The 15,838-nt window shown below is 42.3% G+C and overlaps 1 protein-coding gene across 15 annotated transcripts in view; it reads left to right on the top strand.

Moving 5' to 3' along the window:
- LOC110535782 (intermembrane lipid transfer protein VPS13A) overlaps window positions 1-15,725 on the top strand; it is a 59,399-nt gene extending 43,674 nt beyond the window's left edge. For 8 of the 15 annotated variants that reach the window (XR_016484509.1, XM_090190306.1, XM_090190309.1 and 5 more), the window contains 11 exons: window positions 268-381; window positions 828-973; window positions 6,788-6,869; window positions 7,078-7,191; window positions 7,349-7,424; window positions 7,608-7,771; window positions 8,001-8,285; window positions 11,126-11,211; window positions 11,343-11,466; window positions 13,258-13,332; window positions 13,507-15,725. Coding sequence is in view for 13 of the 15 variants with exons in the window: in XM_090190306.1 (XP_090046432.1) it covers window positions 268-381; window positions 828-973; window positions 6,788-6,869; window positions 7,078-7,191; window positions 7,349-7,424; window positions 7,608-7,771; window positions 8,001-8,285; window positions 11,126-11,211; window positions 11,343-11,466; window positions 13,258-13,332; window positions 13,507-13,557 (1,317 nt within the window). In the remaining 2 variants the exon portion in view is untranslated. Of the gene's footprint in view, window positions 1-267; window positions 382-827; window positions 974-6,787; window positions 6,870-7,077; window positions 7,192-7,348; window positions 7,425-7,607; window positions 7,772-8,000; window positions 8,286-9,313; window positions 10,509-11,125; window positions 11,212-11,342; window positions 11,467-13,257; window positions 13,333-13,506 lie in introns of those variants that run through there. The other 7 variants (XR_016484510.1, XM_090190315.1, XM_090190314.1 and 4 more) reach the window with 2 other exon arrangements.
- The last annotated feature ends 113 nt before the right edge of the window (window positions 15,726-15,838 follow it).

The following is a 15,838-nucleotide window of genomic DNA, read 5'->3' as shown; positions in this document are numbered from 1 at the left end:
ACCATCAGAAATCACACATTGTGTCCTGTCTGACAGATGATTCTCAAACCACTTCCAAGAAGCCTGATCCAGGCCCAGTTGATGGTCAACAGTTGATGGTCAACAGTTGATGGTCAGCAGTGTCTAAGGCCTTGGAAAAGTCTATAAATAAGGCAGCAGTTCGTAATGAACCAGGCTAAATTGAACTAGCATGTGCAAAGAGCCTATCAGGGTTAAGACTCCATTGTATCTCTCTCTCTCTCCTCTGTCTCTGTGTGTGGTGTTCAGGTGGAGTTGTTTGAGAAGGACATAGAGTATCTGAAGACGGAGCTCAACGACGTCTCGGCCACTGACACATCCCCTATCAGTCTCTATGAGTACTTCCACATCTCTCCTATCAAGGTAAGCTTCGGTGTCACCACAGTGCGTTCACTGTGTATTTTATTTAAGCAATAAGGCACGAGGAGGTGTGGTAGATGGCCAATATACCACGGCTAAGGGCTGTTTTTATGCACATCGTATCGCGGAGTGCCTGGTATATTGGCCATATATTGCAAACCTCCAAGATACCTTATTGCTATTAAAAACTGGTTACCAATGTTTTGTCATACCCGTGGTATACGGTCTGATATACCATGTCTGTCAGCCAATCAGCGTTAGGACACCATGGCCAGACCATGACTAAAGGGCCTAGCGATTGTAACGAAGTGTTATTGACCAGGTATGTACCATAGTAAGGGCTTCTGACCAGTAGAAACGTATGGGCTTGGACTTTTTCCTGGTCACATCATCAGGTCAAGAAAACTGCCCTAGGGATGATCTATCTATGAGGCATGTTTGTTTGGCAGCTGCACCTCAGTTTCTCTCTGAGTTCTGGAGGAGAGGATGGTAACAAGGAGAAGAGGGAGACCGAGATCATCCCTGTCCAGTCCCTCAATCTGCTGCTGAAAAGCATCGGAGCAACCCTCACTGACGTGCAGGATGTCGTCTTCAAGTATGTACAAATACAATTTTATTTAACCTTTTAATTTATCAGGGAGTCATACTGAGACCAAGCAGATGAGCCCTGAATTACAGAAAATACACACATCAATATAAATACGAAACGCAAGCAGAAAGAACAACACGGTCTTAAAAAACAAACATATTTGTCAGTAACAAGGTCCTCAATCAGCTTTCTGAATTACACTAGAGGCACCAGAACATCACATTTAAGAACATTTTGAAGATTGTTTCACAGATAAGGAGCAAGAATGATGATGTACCTGATGTACCTAACTCAGTAGAGACCAAAGGAGTTTCCAGAGTTAATCGTCCCTGACACCGGGTGTGGTAACTCCCGTTTACTAGTAAAGATGTTAGGTACAGTGGGACTTTTTGTAAGAGGGCTTTATAAATGATAACATGGGAATGTATCAACCCACTGTACGTCACGATAAGAGAGCCAGAATTGGCGCCCGTAATAAAGCGCAGTGCGCTATGATAAACTGCATCTAACTGCTTTAATGAAGTGCGTTCATATAGATGATGTCGCCATAATCTAGGACCGATAGGAACGTTGACTGAATAATCTGCTCTTTAATATTTAGCGAGAGGCAGGGTTTATTTCTATAGAAGCCCATTTTTATTCTCAGCTTCTTAACTAACTCATCAATTTTATTTTTAAAAGACCGCTTTTCATCTATCCAGATGCTCAGATATTTGTAATAAGGGACATGAATATTGTAGACATCATCCAAAGTACTTACTCCACTAAAGGTTTTGAGATTATGCCGCTGGATTTAGAGGTAATTTGTGGTACCTTGCGTCACTGCTTCATTGCTCCAGACCAGCGCATGGGGGAGTTAGAGCACTGATTATGCTTTTGAATCCCAAGGCGCTACAATGTCTCTAACTGACAATAAATGGGCGACATAAACCAAATAGGAACTGATAATTCTGCACGACTTCAGTATTACTTACTAAAACTGCTGTTACGCTAAGGTTTGTATTCTTAGAGAAACTTGGACTATAATTAGGGTGTGGAAATGTTAGGATTATTTTGCTCTTACTGTAGTACTGTAGCCTAATCCCAACCAGTCACATTGTACAGCACCCGAGTGGCGCAGCGGTCTAAGACTTTGAAAACGAAATCTCCAAAATATATATATATTTTTTTAAACAAAGTTGTTATTAATTAATTTATAATTAATTATGAATTAATTATATAAAAGCCCCTTTAAATATTCTCACATCTATTAGTAACCCTGTTATTCATAAGCGTAGCAGGCTGTCAATTCTGCAAACAAAGTTTCTAGGCTGGGCTATTAGCAGGACAATATATATTGGTTATGGCTCCCGAGTGGTGCACAATGGGATTGTCTTGACGTTCTCAAGTTTTATCCACTGAGATAGCGGTGGGCGCACGAAGTTGAAAGCAGGGGGCACGGGATGGACCGCAGCGCACAGAAGACGGACCTAGCTCACGGAAGGGGGGTGGACCCCCACCCCACTGGGTAGCACAGAGCAACACTTTAAGGGGCATTGCACTAATGGCGCTGACTAGGGAAACGTTCCCGCTTGGTGCCTGTCTGCACGTTCAAACTAAAACAATGTAACTAAAAATGGTGCGAAAAATGTCCCTTAGATATGAATTCAGAGGGCAGAAATGATTAAATATTAAAGCATTAGACCTCTCACTAAAGGCATCAGTCTAAAGTTATACATAAATCCAAACTGGATTTAACGAAAAATGACATGAAAAAAACGCACATTTGTAAATCCCAAACTCTAAAAGTAATTGGAAAGGTAGATACAAATGATTTGTGACGTTATGGTTACAATAAAGAATGTAAACAAGATGCTGTGTTTATTTACAGTAGTGATGGACAGCTGGAGACATTGTGAGAACAGGTTTTCAAACACTTGTTTTTCACAAGTGTACTGTAGCAGGTGTAGCCCTATTAGTAGGACAATACTCTTTATTGCCTTTTTATCACTCAAAACAGCAGTACAGTATTTCTTCATCAACATCTTTATGCTTTCGTTAATAAAATAACAAAAAAAGCCATTCAAATTGCAAATGTTTATTTAAACTACATTTTAGTTGCACTTCCACCCAGCTCCACAACCACGGGTTAAACCTTGCTGAGATGATCAATGTATTTGACCCAGTTTATACTCGCATTTCCAAACCCTCATTTTATACCCTCATTTCAAAACCCGGGCGGCAGTGTGTTTTGGGTCATTGTCTGCATTTGGAGAATAAAAAAATACATTTAGCCTAAAAGCCAACATTAGGTACAATACTAGATATATACATGTAAATAGGCATAAACATAGCAAAATATTGCTATAATCCTACCTTGAAAGAAACGATGTGGTCCCAGAAACACCTCTCTGACATAAGGTCCAGCATATCTCTTGATGATTTCTTCCTCAAAGAAATCTCGAGCCATGATACCTGAAAAAGGAGGCAACATTGAATTATCGTGGAACACATAGCAGTCCGTGAGGTGCATGTACCTTTTGCTTTGTAAATAGGTGAATTTACCATCAAAAATCTGATATGGGCCTCGTCCCTGGCGAGAAATTGCCACCCTCACATGGCGTTTGAGCACATGCTTGGGACTCAGCTTGCTTAATAATCTTCTTCCTTTATTTCTGTAGCAAATTGCTCAAGGTCCACGGTTGATTTGTCTGTGAAGATGTCTTTGAATGTCTCGCTAGCTTTGATCCGGGCCTGCAGGATGCGAAGTTCTTTGTTTGTCAGACGAATCATCGGGTTGAAACTACAGAAAAATAAGTTGTCCCTCAGCTGCTTGATGAAATCTTCCATCACCTCTGTGACAATGCTGCGGCCTGGTCCAAATCAAACAACTCAAGCTTCCTAGTAAAGGCCTCAAATTTCTCCACCATGTCCTTGACTGTTTCCCTCTTCCTTGTAACTGCAGATTTAACCCATTTAAGTTACAGAATATGTCCACAGAAAATGCTGTGTGTGCAGCTTGCAGTTAACGAATCAATGTTTCTGCTTCGGGCCTCTATATGGGGCGGGAATACAACAGACAGTTCTCTGCTTAGATTCATAGTTACGTCTGAGATTTAATTATTTGCAAACAGCAGTATTTTCATTGCAAATAAGACACTGGCTTGGCATTGGGAAAGATAAACGCATATCTCTGTACATTCTTCTGAAACTTTGATTTTCATTATCACCCTTCTTGATACTTTTTGAGAGCAACATTTTATCTTGCCATCAAGCAAATTATTCTGAACAAATGTTGACGTCAAAAAAAGTAGTGTAGCCTACGTACTGTAAACGTGTTTTTCCCCACCAATCAACGAACGGTAATAGAGAGTAATCAGATCAAAATTATCTGATTGTCACTGAATTTATTATGTACTAAGCATATGTGTTAAACATGTTTAAATTTGTAGTGTAGTCCAATTTAATTGTGCTAATATTATATACTTACTATGTTCTGGCCTGCCGGCTATTGGCTCAGAAAAATTGGGCCAAACCTAATTGACGAACCCTGATATGTCTTACAGAGCCTTTCTGTAAGTCCACTCAAGTTTCATCAACTGTCTTCTGACTGGGATTAGGGTGTGGAAACAGTCACATTGTACAGCGCCATATTTTCCAAACAGAGTGGCGCACTGCATCGCAGTGCAAACTACGTTGCTACAGATGCTTGTACCCGTGCCGGCCGCGACCGGGAGACCCGTGAGGCGACGGTGGGCTTTTGGTTTCTCCCCCTCTAAAAACATAAATAATTCTAAATAACAAACTGGCTTTATTTACAAATTAGTAAATGTCTCACCCCGTGTTCAAGAAAGTCCTTTTTCTCACTCACTTTAGGTTATTTGAAAACTAAATCATCTCCAAAATATCGTTATTTAAACAAAGCGATTATTATTAATTAATTTAGGATTATAGAAAAGCTAGAGGTCGACCGATTAATCGGCATGGCTGATTTAATTAGGGCCGATTTCAAGTTTTCGTAACAATCGGTAATTGCCATTTTTGGACGCCGATTACATTGCATTCCACAAGGAAACTGCGTGGCAGGCTGACCACCTGTTACGCGAGTGCAGCAAGGGGAGCCAAGGTAAGTTGCTATCTAGCATTAAACTTTACTTATAAAAAACAATCAATCTTCACATAATCACTAGTTAACTACACATGGTTGATGATATTACTAGGTTAACTAGCTTGTCCTGCGTTGCATATAATCAATGCGGTGCCTGCTAATTTATCATCAAATCACAGCCTACTTCGCCAAACGGGTGATAATTTAACAAAATAACATTTGCGAAAAAAGCATAATCGTTGCACGAATGTACCTAACCATAAACATCACTGCCTTTCTTAAAATCAATACACAGAAGTATTTTTTTTAAACCTGCATATTTTGTTAAAAGAAATTCATGTTAGCAGGCAATATTAACTAGGGAAATTGTGTCACTTCTCTTGCGTTCATTGCACGCAGAGTCAGGGTGTATGCAACAGTTTGGGCCGCCTGGCTCGTTGCGAACTAATTTGCCAGAATTTTAAATAATTATGACGTAACATTGAAGGTTGTGCAATGTAACAGCAATATTTAGACTTAGGGTTGCCGCCTGTTAGATAAAATACGTAACAGTTCCCAACCGGAGAATTCCTATGTCTGTAGAAAAGCAATGGAACGAGAGCTAACTCTCTCACTCTGCCAGACACCTGGCTTAATCAGCTCTCATTCACCCCCCACTTCACAGTAGAAGCCTCAAACAAAGTTCTAAAGACTGTTGACATCTAGTGGAAGCCTTAGGAAGTGTAATATGACCCCATTTACAATGTGTATTGGAATGGAAAAGAGTTGAAAAACTACTAACCTCAGATTTCCCACTTCCTGGTTGGATTTTTATCAGGTTTTTGCCTGCCATATGAGTTCTGTTATACTCAGACATCATTCAAACAGTTTTAGAAACTTCAGTGTTTTCTATGCTACTAATAATGTGCATATATTAGCATCTGGGACAGAGTAGCAGGCAGTTTACTCTGTGCACCTTATTTATCCAAGCTACTCAATACTGCCCCCCTGTCACCAAGAAGTTAAGGGCTGGCAGAGGGAAGAGCAGTTGATTGACCGAATAGGGTCAATTAAATCACCGTTGCTCTCAAATAAAAAGCCTGTTGATGATGATAAAATAATGAATAAAAGCATCACTTATCCCATTCTTCTCAGTTGTGATGCCAGTCAGACAACTTGCATGGCAGGGAAAAATAAGAATTTGTAGGCTCCTGTGCATTTGTTTTCCACAATTTAGAAAAATCACCAGAAGTCAGAGATGGGGCTTGATTTGGCTTTCTTAAGTCTGTTTTCTAAATTGTCTGAAAGATTTCCAATGCACTAAAGGCAGGTTTCCTTTTGGCCCAGACCTGATTCATCTGAATGAGCTCAGATGACCCCGAAGAGCTAACCCTTGGTTTTCTATCTTTTGACTCTGAATTGTTTAATGGGGTGTGTTCATCTGCCAGGGGAATAAATATGGAGGAGACATTTTCTAGAGCCAACTCAAGGTCAACTCTGAGAATATAGAAAATAGTGGCTTAACCAGAGTAGAATGCATCATGTGCAATGGTTCACTCACTCACTCACTCACTCACTCACTCACTCACTCACTCACTCACTCACTCACACACACACACACCATACAGAGACTCTACAAAACCACTTAATGCTAATTATTTGCTTATGGCAAGGCTTTATTCAACCATGTCCTTTTTTTTTGTATACATTTACGCTAGAGTCTGACCCAAAGTCAATTTCTGTAACTTCCCTAGATTGGCCTTCTTCGAGCTGACCTTCCAGTTTCGCACTCGCCAGCAACTACAATGGGAGGTCATCAGACACTACTCGAAACAGGTAACGTCTCACACACATTCCACTCCAAGTGGGCTCTAATGGCCAAACCCGAACTGAAAATGTGCACGTCCAACGCAAATGTTCCCACTTCAATTAATTCATGTGAAGAATGTTAGTTCAATCCAGGTTCCTCATGTTAGAAAGGGGAATCCTAACAACTCATTGCGTTATGATACACGACTGAGCCGTGTTCTCATCTGTGTCCCAGGCGATAAAGCAGATGTATGTGCTGGTGTTGGGCTTGGACGTGCTGGGAAACCCCTTTGGACTGATCCGAGGTCTGTCGGAGGGAGTGGAGGCTTTCTTCTACGAGCCCTATCAGGTGAGACCACAGTACAACCAATATGAACCACACCAGGTAGGCGCTAAATCCCTTGTAGCACCGAACACTACCAGCATAGATGTGTACTACTTGACACAGTGCGGTAATTATCCATTTAGATGGCATGTATCTTAGTAACTCTTTTGGGCTTCTCCAGGGAGCTATCCAGGGGCCAGAGGAGTTTGTGGAGGGTATGGCGCTGGGGGTGAAAGCGCTGGTTGGAGGAGCAGTAGGTAAGTTATGCTCTCGCTCATCTCTTTTCTGCTAACCTTGATTCTCTTTAGTTCCTTCATTGCCATCCCTCCACTTCCCGACTTAACTGTGTGTGTCCCCTGACATATATATCTCTTCCCTCTCCTATCTACTTGGCCCCTCTCTCTTCTTCTCCACTGTGTTTACGCTGTCCCCTCTCCCAGGTGGCATTGCGGGCGCTGCCTCCAGGATCACAGGCGCCATGGCGAAGGGTGTGGCTGCCATGACAATGGACGAGGAGTACCAGCAGAAGAGACGGGAGGCTATGAACAAGCAGCCTAGCGGCCTGAGAGAGGGCCTGACCCGCGGAGGCAAAGGACTGGTGTCTGTGAGTCTGACCTACTATAGTATGCTAACACCAATACAGCCTAACTGACCCAGCAACACCAGCATAACCGGGGACCTGTTCAGTAGGACCCAACGTAGCAAAATTGAAGATGAGCATTGTTGTCAATTGAACACAACCAGTATAGCTGAGCAGTAGAAACAGTCTCTCAGGCCGGTTCTCTCTCAAATATGCTACTCTGTCTGTAACACTCGCCTTTTCTCCGTCTCAGGGCTTTGTCAGTGGGATCACAGGGATTGTCACCAAGCCCATTAAAGGTGCTCAGAAGGAGGGCGCGGCGGGCTTCTTTAAGGGTGTGGGCAAGGGGCTAGTGGGTGCTGTGGCCAGACCCACTGGAGGCATCATCGACATGGCCAGCAGCACCTTCCAGGGCATCAAGAGGGCAGCTGAGACATCCCAGGATGTGGAGAGTCTGCGTCCGCCTCGCTTCATCCATGAGGACGGGGTCATCCGACCATACAAGGAAAGAGAGGGCATCGGCAGCCAGATGCTACAGGTAACAGGAATTCTCGGGAAAACAAAACAAACTCTTATTTCCTCTAAACAGATGGCTCCCCTGACTTGGGTGGTGTTCATTAGGCACCAAATGGAGAAAAAAAAGGAAACTACATGAACCTGTCCAATAAGAAACGCTTTTCTGTTGCAAAACTTTTCAAAAGGTTTTCCCTCTCGTGTCCTAATGAACACGACCCTGAGGTCAGGGTTCATGTTAATGAGTGTGGCCTCACATAGAAACACCCCCTCACTCCATCTCTCGCTCCACTTCTCAACCCCTTATTGCTTCTCATTCCCGATTAGGTTTTCATTATCTCATCCTGTGATTATGTGCTTTCACCCACCTGCTCAAAAGTTCTCCCATGGCCGCATGGCTGCTGTAGCTCTGTGTGTGAGTCCCACTTAGTGATGGAAATGGCAGAGGTCGAGTTCCTGCCCGACTAGATACGCATGCGTTGCATAAACCAATGGTTGCATTCCACGTCATGGACTGTGCAGTCAGGCATCAGATTGCTATATCATATGACGTAGTTAGCTGATATGTTAACTAACCCATCCAGGCGTTGTAAAATCGGGCACGCGTCTGCCATGTAGTCGAGCAGGAACGTGACCGGAGTTGGGGCCGATTCAATTTCAATTCAGTCAATTCAATTTGACTCTTGAGTTTTAATGGAATGGACCCAACCCTTGTCAGTGGCCTGTAGGGCTGTAGTGGAATGGGACCGTATTGAGCAGAAGCTGTAGTGAGCCAAGGCATTGAGGTGTTGGCTGTAATTTAGTTTTGTGTAGTTGTGGGGTCACTATACTTGTGGTTTCTAGCTGTAGCTTGAGCACTACCAGAATCTGTACTGTACTTCTGTATTGATGTTTCACTGAGAATGCTGAAGTGATGTCGTCCTTTTATTCCATTAACAAAAAATAAAAAAGATATCCGTAGCGCTGGAGATTAATAGTAGCGTCAGTCTCTGTCTATGTGCTTGTCTGTCTGTCCTGACATTGGCTTTGTCTTCTCTCTTGTCATGTCCACAGAAAACGGTGGCCTTCACTGAAGGGAGTAGAACTGTCAGTGATGATGATGATGATGATGAACAAGCGCTATACATATCAAATGTGTTATTGTTACTATTGTTGATATGGATGATAACAAGTAGAATGGAATTGATAAGCACTAGTTAATGCTTTGGTCTTTCCTAGTTTATCTTGAAGCTGCACTGTACTGGCGTTTTTGAGTGGTGATATGTTGTTTTTGTAGCGCTAGAGATGATTAGAGACGGCCGTGTCTGTCCTGTCTGTTCTGACATTGGCTTTGTCTTCTCTCTTGTCATGTCCACAGAAAAGGTTGGCCTTCACTGAATGGAGTAGGACTGGCAATGATGATGATGATGATGATGACAGCTAGAATGGAATTGCTAAGTCCTAGTTGATGCTTTGGTCTTCCATAGCTTTTAATGTGTTGTCAGTCAATGTGGAGTAGCCTGCTCCAGCAGGATATTTTAACATTCAATGCATCCCGAATAACACGACTAACCAACTGCCAGCCAATTTGTCATTCTCGGCTGTTTGTATGTTTTGGTTACTCTAGACGTACACTGTATTTCAATAGTTTTTATGAAACACCCATGTATTCTCAGGATTCTGCTGCTGCAGGACCCCTCTTGTCATGTAAAAGCATAATTCTACTTAATTTAACCGTCTTCTGTCATCTAACCTTCTACCCTATCATGTAAGGGGGAGGAGTCAGAAAGCCAAGAGACTCGTCAATCATACTCTTTGATCTGAGAATAATTCGTAATATTCTATTTTAGAGCAAGTTTATATTATTCACTTTATCTGGAATCCTTAAAGGGACACTTCTGGATTGTTGTATAGACTTCCCCAGAGTCAGATGAACTAGTTTTGCAAGCCAATGCTAACTAGTGTTAGCACAATGACTGGAAGTCTATGGGTATCTGCTAACATGCTCACCTCTGTCCACAAAACAGAAACGATACCAAAGGTGCTGGGGTGGACAGTGGTGCTGTTTCCCCTAATGCAGATTCCATCTTTAAGTTAATATGAAATCTGTTGTATTGGTCTGGACTGGATTTATGCAATAGTCAGTCAGCAGTCCTCCCTCTTGGCATTTTGGCACCTCCCTCTTTCATAAGACTCCTTGCTCTGCGCGCAGTCACATACTCATAGCCAGCACAACTTCCCTTCTGAATAAAGTGCATTTTGAAACCTCTATATCGTCTTCTCATCCCTACCTTTTCCCTTCACTTCATCAACACTCATTAACATGCTTTTATGAGCAGTTTATAAACGGTCCATAACAGGTATACATTGGACTCAATGACGTATCAGTGTACCGCAGTGGAACATTTTAGATGTCGTATGACATGTCTCCGGGTCAAAGACCATGGCCCTGTTTTTGAATATTTTTTAAAAGCAACCTTGGTTCCCTTGACGTGATCACTGATCTTATGCAATTTGATGCGTAAGCAACAGTTGTAGCAGAGCTTTCTTCGATCCACCCATGTCAGAATCTCTTCAAAGAAGACGTAATCAAACGGGGGCCTAGGATGTGTCCAGTATACAAGTTGTTGTCAGGTCAGGAGGTGAAGTAGGTGTAGATCAGCAACAATACCATCAGATCATCTGCCAGAGCCTGTGTGAATGGTCAACATCCTGAAGCCATTTTAATCAAACTTTGGATAAAGGTACCGAGCGACTCGTTTGTGTATCATATCAACAGTAGACTTAGCGTAGCATATGTGTGTTTATATACCCAATTTGATAAATGTGTGCATATCTTCTCAAATGTGCGTGAACAAACCTGATAAGTTAATATTTCTCTTTTAGAAAATTGAAAACGGAAGGTTCGCCAAGTACAGATACTTTGCGCACGCCAAAGTGAACGAGTCCGATTTCCTGATGATCACCAAAAGGTAAGAGGCTGGCTGGGGTTTGTTTCTAAAAGTGGACTGCAGTGACTTGAGTGCTGCTGTTTCGCTTCCTGTGTCACCGTCTTGTCTGTCCGTGAATGTTCTGAGGCTCTACCTCTCTTGCCTTTCACCAGGGGAATCTTTTTCGTGACCAAAGGTACATTTGGGCAGCTGACCTGCGAGTGGCAGTATCTGTTCGACGAGTTCACCAAGGAGCCCATGATCGTGGAGGGGAGGCGGCTTCGGATCGAGGCCAAGGTATCCTCATCTGCTTATTGTCATCCATACACAGGCACACACAAATGACTAACTACCACATGAAACTCTCCTTTATCAAACTGCTCATCATATCTATCTGAATAACCACTCCTGTTTCCATCCATCATGATACTCACACCTGCCTAGGAAATACACATTCACTAATTTGCATCCAAACTGTTTGTTCCTCTATTTTAACACTAGAACTGCTGGGCCTCGAGGGACACCCCTTCCAGCTAATGAGCAGTCATTCTTTCTAACCGTGTAATTAATACATTTCATATATGCTATTGGTAAAATAATCATTTGGTTGTGTTCATGAAGGCGTTAAGTAACATTTTCTAAATATAAAATAGCATTTTCATTAGTTTGTTACTGTAGGCTATATGTAAAAACACAAAGTGAACTGTTCAATCAATTTTATAGTCATGGTCTTTTGTTACAACTATGAAACAGAAGTCATGTGTTTTTTTTGTTTGTTTAACAAAATACCCCAAGCACAAAGACAGGTCAGCAATGCGCTCGGTCAAATGATTAAAAGATTAACCTGAACATCATTAAAAGCTCCAAGTGTGCTTGATAATTAGTAAAAATCCGCACAAAATCAATAATTGCATTTAATAATGAATGCGTTGATACGACAGCAGTCGATTATTGTCAGCTCATGCTTACATGGTGTGCATTTTCAGCAATGGCATCAATTGGATATCGTTTAGCGCTTATCCCTCGTCTTGACAGTCAACACGAATCTTCGCCACTTTCACTCGCATGACACACTTCCCACAAACAGCTGTCTTGGGTTCCGATCTTTGTGCGCCTGGCCACATGGCGCTGTCCCCTCCCCTGGGAGCTGTGCGCAATTTGGCTCGTGTGGAATCTTTGCTGCTGCCTTGGCCCTCATGTCTCTGTCACGTAGCCCGTATGTCAGACTCATGATGAAGTCTCTCCTGGGCATGGTGTTGTTGATGCACTGCTTGAACAACACTTGTGCGTTGATGGCAGCCAAGTCCAGCTTGTTATAGAAAACGGCAACAGGCCAGCCGGCGGGTGCCTCCTTTCAGAGTACAGCCGTGCTTTATAAGCCAAAACATACACACCATCCTATGGCACAGTATAGAGCAGTAAAACATGAGCATTATTTTCCCATAGGAAAAACAACACGTGTTCTACAGAAGGGCATAATGCCGTCGCATAAGTTTATATATATATATGGCGATGCGTATCATGTAATATTGACATGCCTTTGCTTGGTTGTAGCGCGTCATAGGATCTGGTTTTCTCATCGTGTCCCCGTTGATGGCAACTGTCGGCTGCATGGTGCTCATGACAGGGATGTTATTTCTCGACTTGCTTTGGTAAAGTGCGAGTGCTGTCTTGTCATTCTTCGGCACCGTTGTGGAGTACAACGGCTGTGCGTGTGCCTTCTTTTGCGCGGCGTGATGGAGCTCTATTCCAATGTCGGAGAATGATTGGAGCAGGCCCTACTGTCGGGAGGGGGGGAGGGGGGAACCATTCAAATAATGACATGCCTTCCTAAAACTGGTTTAAACTCCAGTTCTGTTTGTGATGTTAAGATTCTAACAAGGGCAGTGTGTTCTATAGACTTATTTAGGAAAAGTCAAGGACAGAGGTGGACATGACTTAAAAATGGCAGAGCAATAAAATCAATACATTCATAACCATTCAAAATGACTGCTTTAGAGGTTCTAGTGCTGACAGTATCTCACCGTACATCCCCCTATTTCTCAGAACTCGTGTTGAACTAAAAACAATTTCCTGTGTGTGTTTCAGGAGAGAGTGAAGTCTGTGTTTCATGCCAAAGAGTTTGGGAAGATAATCAACTTCAGAAGTCCAGAAATAGCCAAGGTGGGTTAGCATAACATGAATATAAACTGCTGCCAGTCTTTATACATGGCAAACAGTATTTGTCAGTGATCAACACAAAACTTACACAATAGTTTATTTAGGATGTGGTTCCAAGTTGTAATGTGACTTTTGATGGTGTAGTTTTTAAATGCGTATGGTTTTGTTTATCTGCAGTGGGTTCTTACCAAGCTTGAAGACGCCAGGGAGAGTCTACACAAATACTGATTGGCCACTAATAGGGCCACCAACCAGCACTGAGACATGACAAAAAAGTACAACGTTGACTGTTATAGTGTGTGTGTATGCATGCTAGGGAGAGTAGGGTGTGCCTCCATCAGTGTACTACTAACTCTCAGGTTAGACTTTCTCTTTCATTCTCACACACACACACACATGGACTCCACTATCACAAACACCATCACTGTTTCGGTTGTACACAGCAATATGGCAGGAATATCGGCTAACTCCTTGCACTACCGTAAGCCTGCATGAGGTTGTACCCGAAGAGGCCGCGGTGGGAGTATTTGATGGCGGCAAACCTCTCGCGGATGTTCTGTCGGTGTCACAGGTGAAGTGGTAGTAGATGACAGTCTTTTCTCGGTCTGGGTTCTGCTCCTGGTACATCTTCAGGATGAACTCCCTGGCTGCTTTAGGGTCATTCTGCAGCCCTGGAAATGAGCTTTAGTTCTGATGTGTGGAGTCAGCCTCTCTATATCAGCTTGCAGTCTGTCTGTAAAACGATGTTTGTGTTGTGAACGGCGAACACAAAACCCTACACACTGTCACCGCTCCGATTGTACACAACTATGTGCTAGAAATTTCTCCTTTTCCCCAAATAAATGTTTTTTTGTTGTTTTCGTTGACAAAGTAGGGTACCTGAATGACTTTTCAAACTGCCACTGTTGAAGTAGCCCTATCCATCACATTTCAATCCGTTTGCCAGTTACTGAGTGATGTGCTTGAAAAGAGATTGTGGCCAAATGTGAAGTATTATTGTGGGACTCGGAGCACTGGGTTTAACTGCCTTGATATGTATATGTTACACACATTGTTATTTTACTGGTTTATATAGGATGGGACACACACACAAACGTTAAACTGTTCATCTGCTTGTTGTGATAGTTATTCTGTACCAATACTCCCCATCTTCCTAAATCACTAACTTATGTTTTTCTATACATTTCTGCAAGCTATGACTTTGCACGTGATCGAAAAAAGCATGCTATTTTTATACAGTACACGTCGATCTGCTGTAAAATGATTTCAATAGTGTCCTGTGTGTACATACAGGTAACTTCCAAAATAAAGGAAACGCCAACATAGTGTCTTTAATAGGGCATTGGGCCACCCAAACAGCTTCAATGCGCCTTGGAATAGATTATACAAGTGTCTGGAACTCTATTGGAGGGATGCGAAACCATTCTTCCACAATAAATGTAATATTTTTGTTTTGTTGATGGTGGTGGACAATGCTTGGGATCTGGTGACTGAGTCACCCTGGGGTGGCAGGGTAGCCTAGTGGTTAGAGCGTTGGACTAGTAATGGGAAGGTTGCAAGTTCAAATCCCAGAGCTGTCGTTCTGCCCCTGAACAGGCAGTTAACCCACTGTTTCTAGGCCGTCATTGAAAATAAGAATTTGTTCTTAACTGACTTGCCTGGTTAAATAAAAACAACAACAAAAGACACCCGCTCCTTTAAACCCTCTATGCTCCTTTAAACCCTCTATGCTCCTTTGAGACCCCTCATGGGCAACTGGGCATTTTTATATTATGACCCTAAGCATGATGGGATGTTATATGGTTAATTTACTCAGGAACCACACCTTTGGAAGCACCTGACTTCAATATAATTACTCAAGTGTTTCCGTTATTTTGGAAGTTGTGTGTGTATAGATATAGATATCGCTCTCTATTTAAGACACAGACGGCACCTTAATTGGGGAGGACGAGCTCATAGTAAATGGCTGGAATGGAATACATTTCAATGGTATCAAACACATGGAAACCATGTGTTTAATACCAATCTATTCCCTCCATTCCAGCCATTGTTATGAGCCGTCCTCCCCTCAGCAGCCTCCTGTGATTTAAGATAATCTATTGAGGGGTTGTATCTCATCATTGGCGATTTTCATGTTTTTATACAGCAGGTATGCAATGCCATTAACGACGAAGAGTTATGCAATGGAGAGACATATTTCAAATAAATTGTCAGCTGCTACATTCATACTCAAATGTTTTAAAGGTTTGTTTTGGTTTGGGGTCACTAATTAATGCAACTAAATTATTTAATATGTTTTGCCTTTGTCAGCAAGTGCTCTCATTGTGAGGCGGTATAAAATCACTGGTGCAGGTAAAGTTCTGCCATTTTTTTTGAAAAATAAAGGGTCTATTTAATTTGTTTGGTATTGGTCTTCCTGTCATTATGGGATCTACAAAGACATACAATCAGCACATATTTCTCTCTCCAAGTTCTGCTTGACACTTTTTAATCTGAGACGCACCAATAA

This window comes from Oncorhynchus mykiss, chromosome 11, assembly GCF_057628025.1.
Source record: "Oncorhynchus mykiss isolate SJ-2025 chromosome 11, ASM5762802v1, whole genome shotgun sequence".
NCBI lineage: Eukaryota > Metazoa > Chordata > Actinopteri > Salmoniformes > Salmonidae > Oncorhynchus > Oncorhynchus mykiss.
Note: the sequence above shows the minus strand (reverse complement) of the source record. Positions and strands in the feature narration are given on the sequence as shown.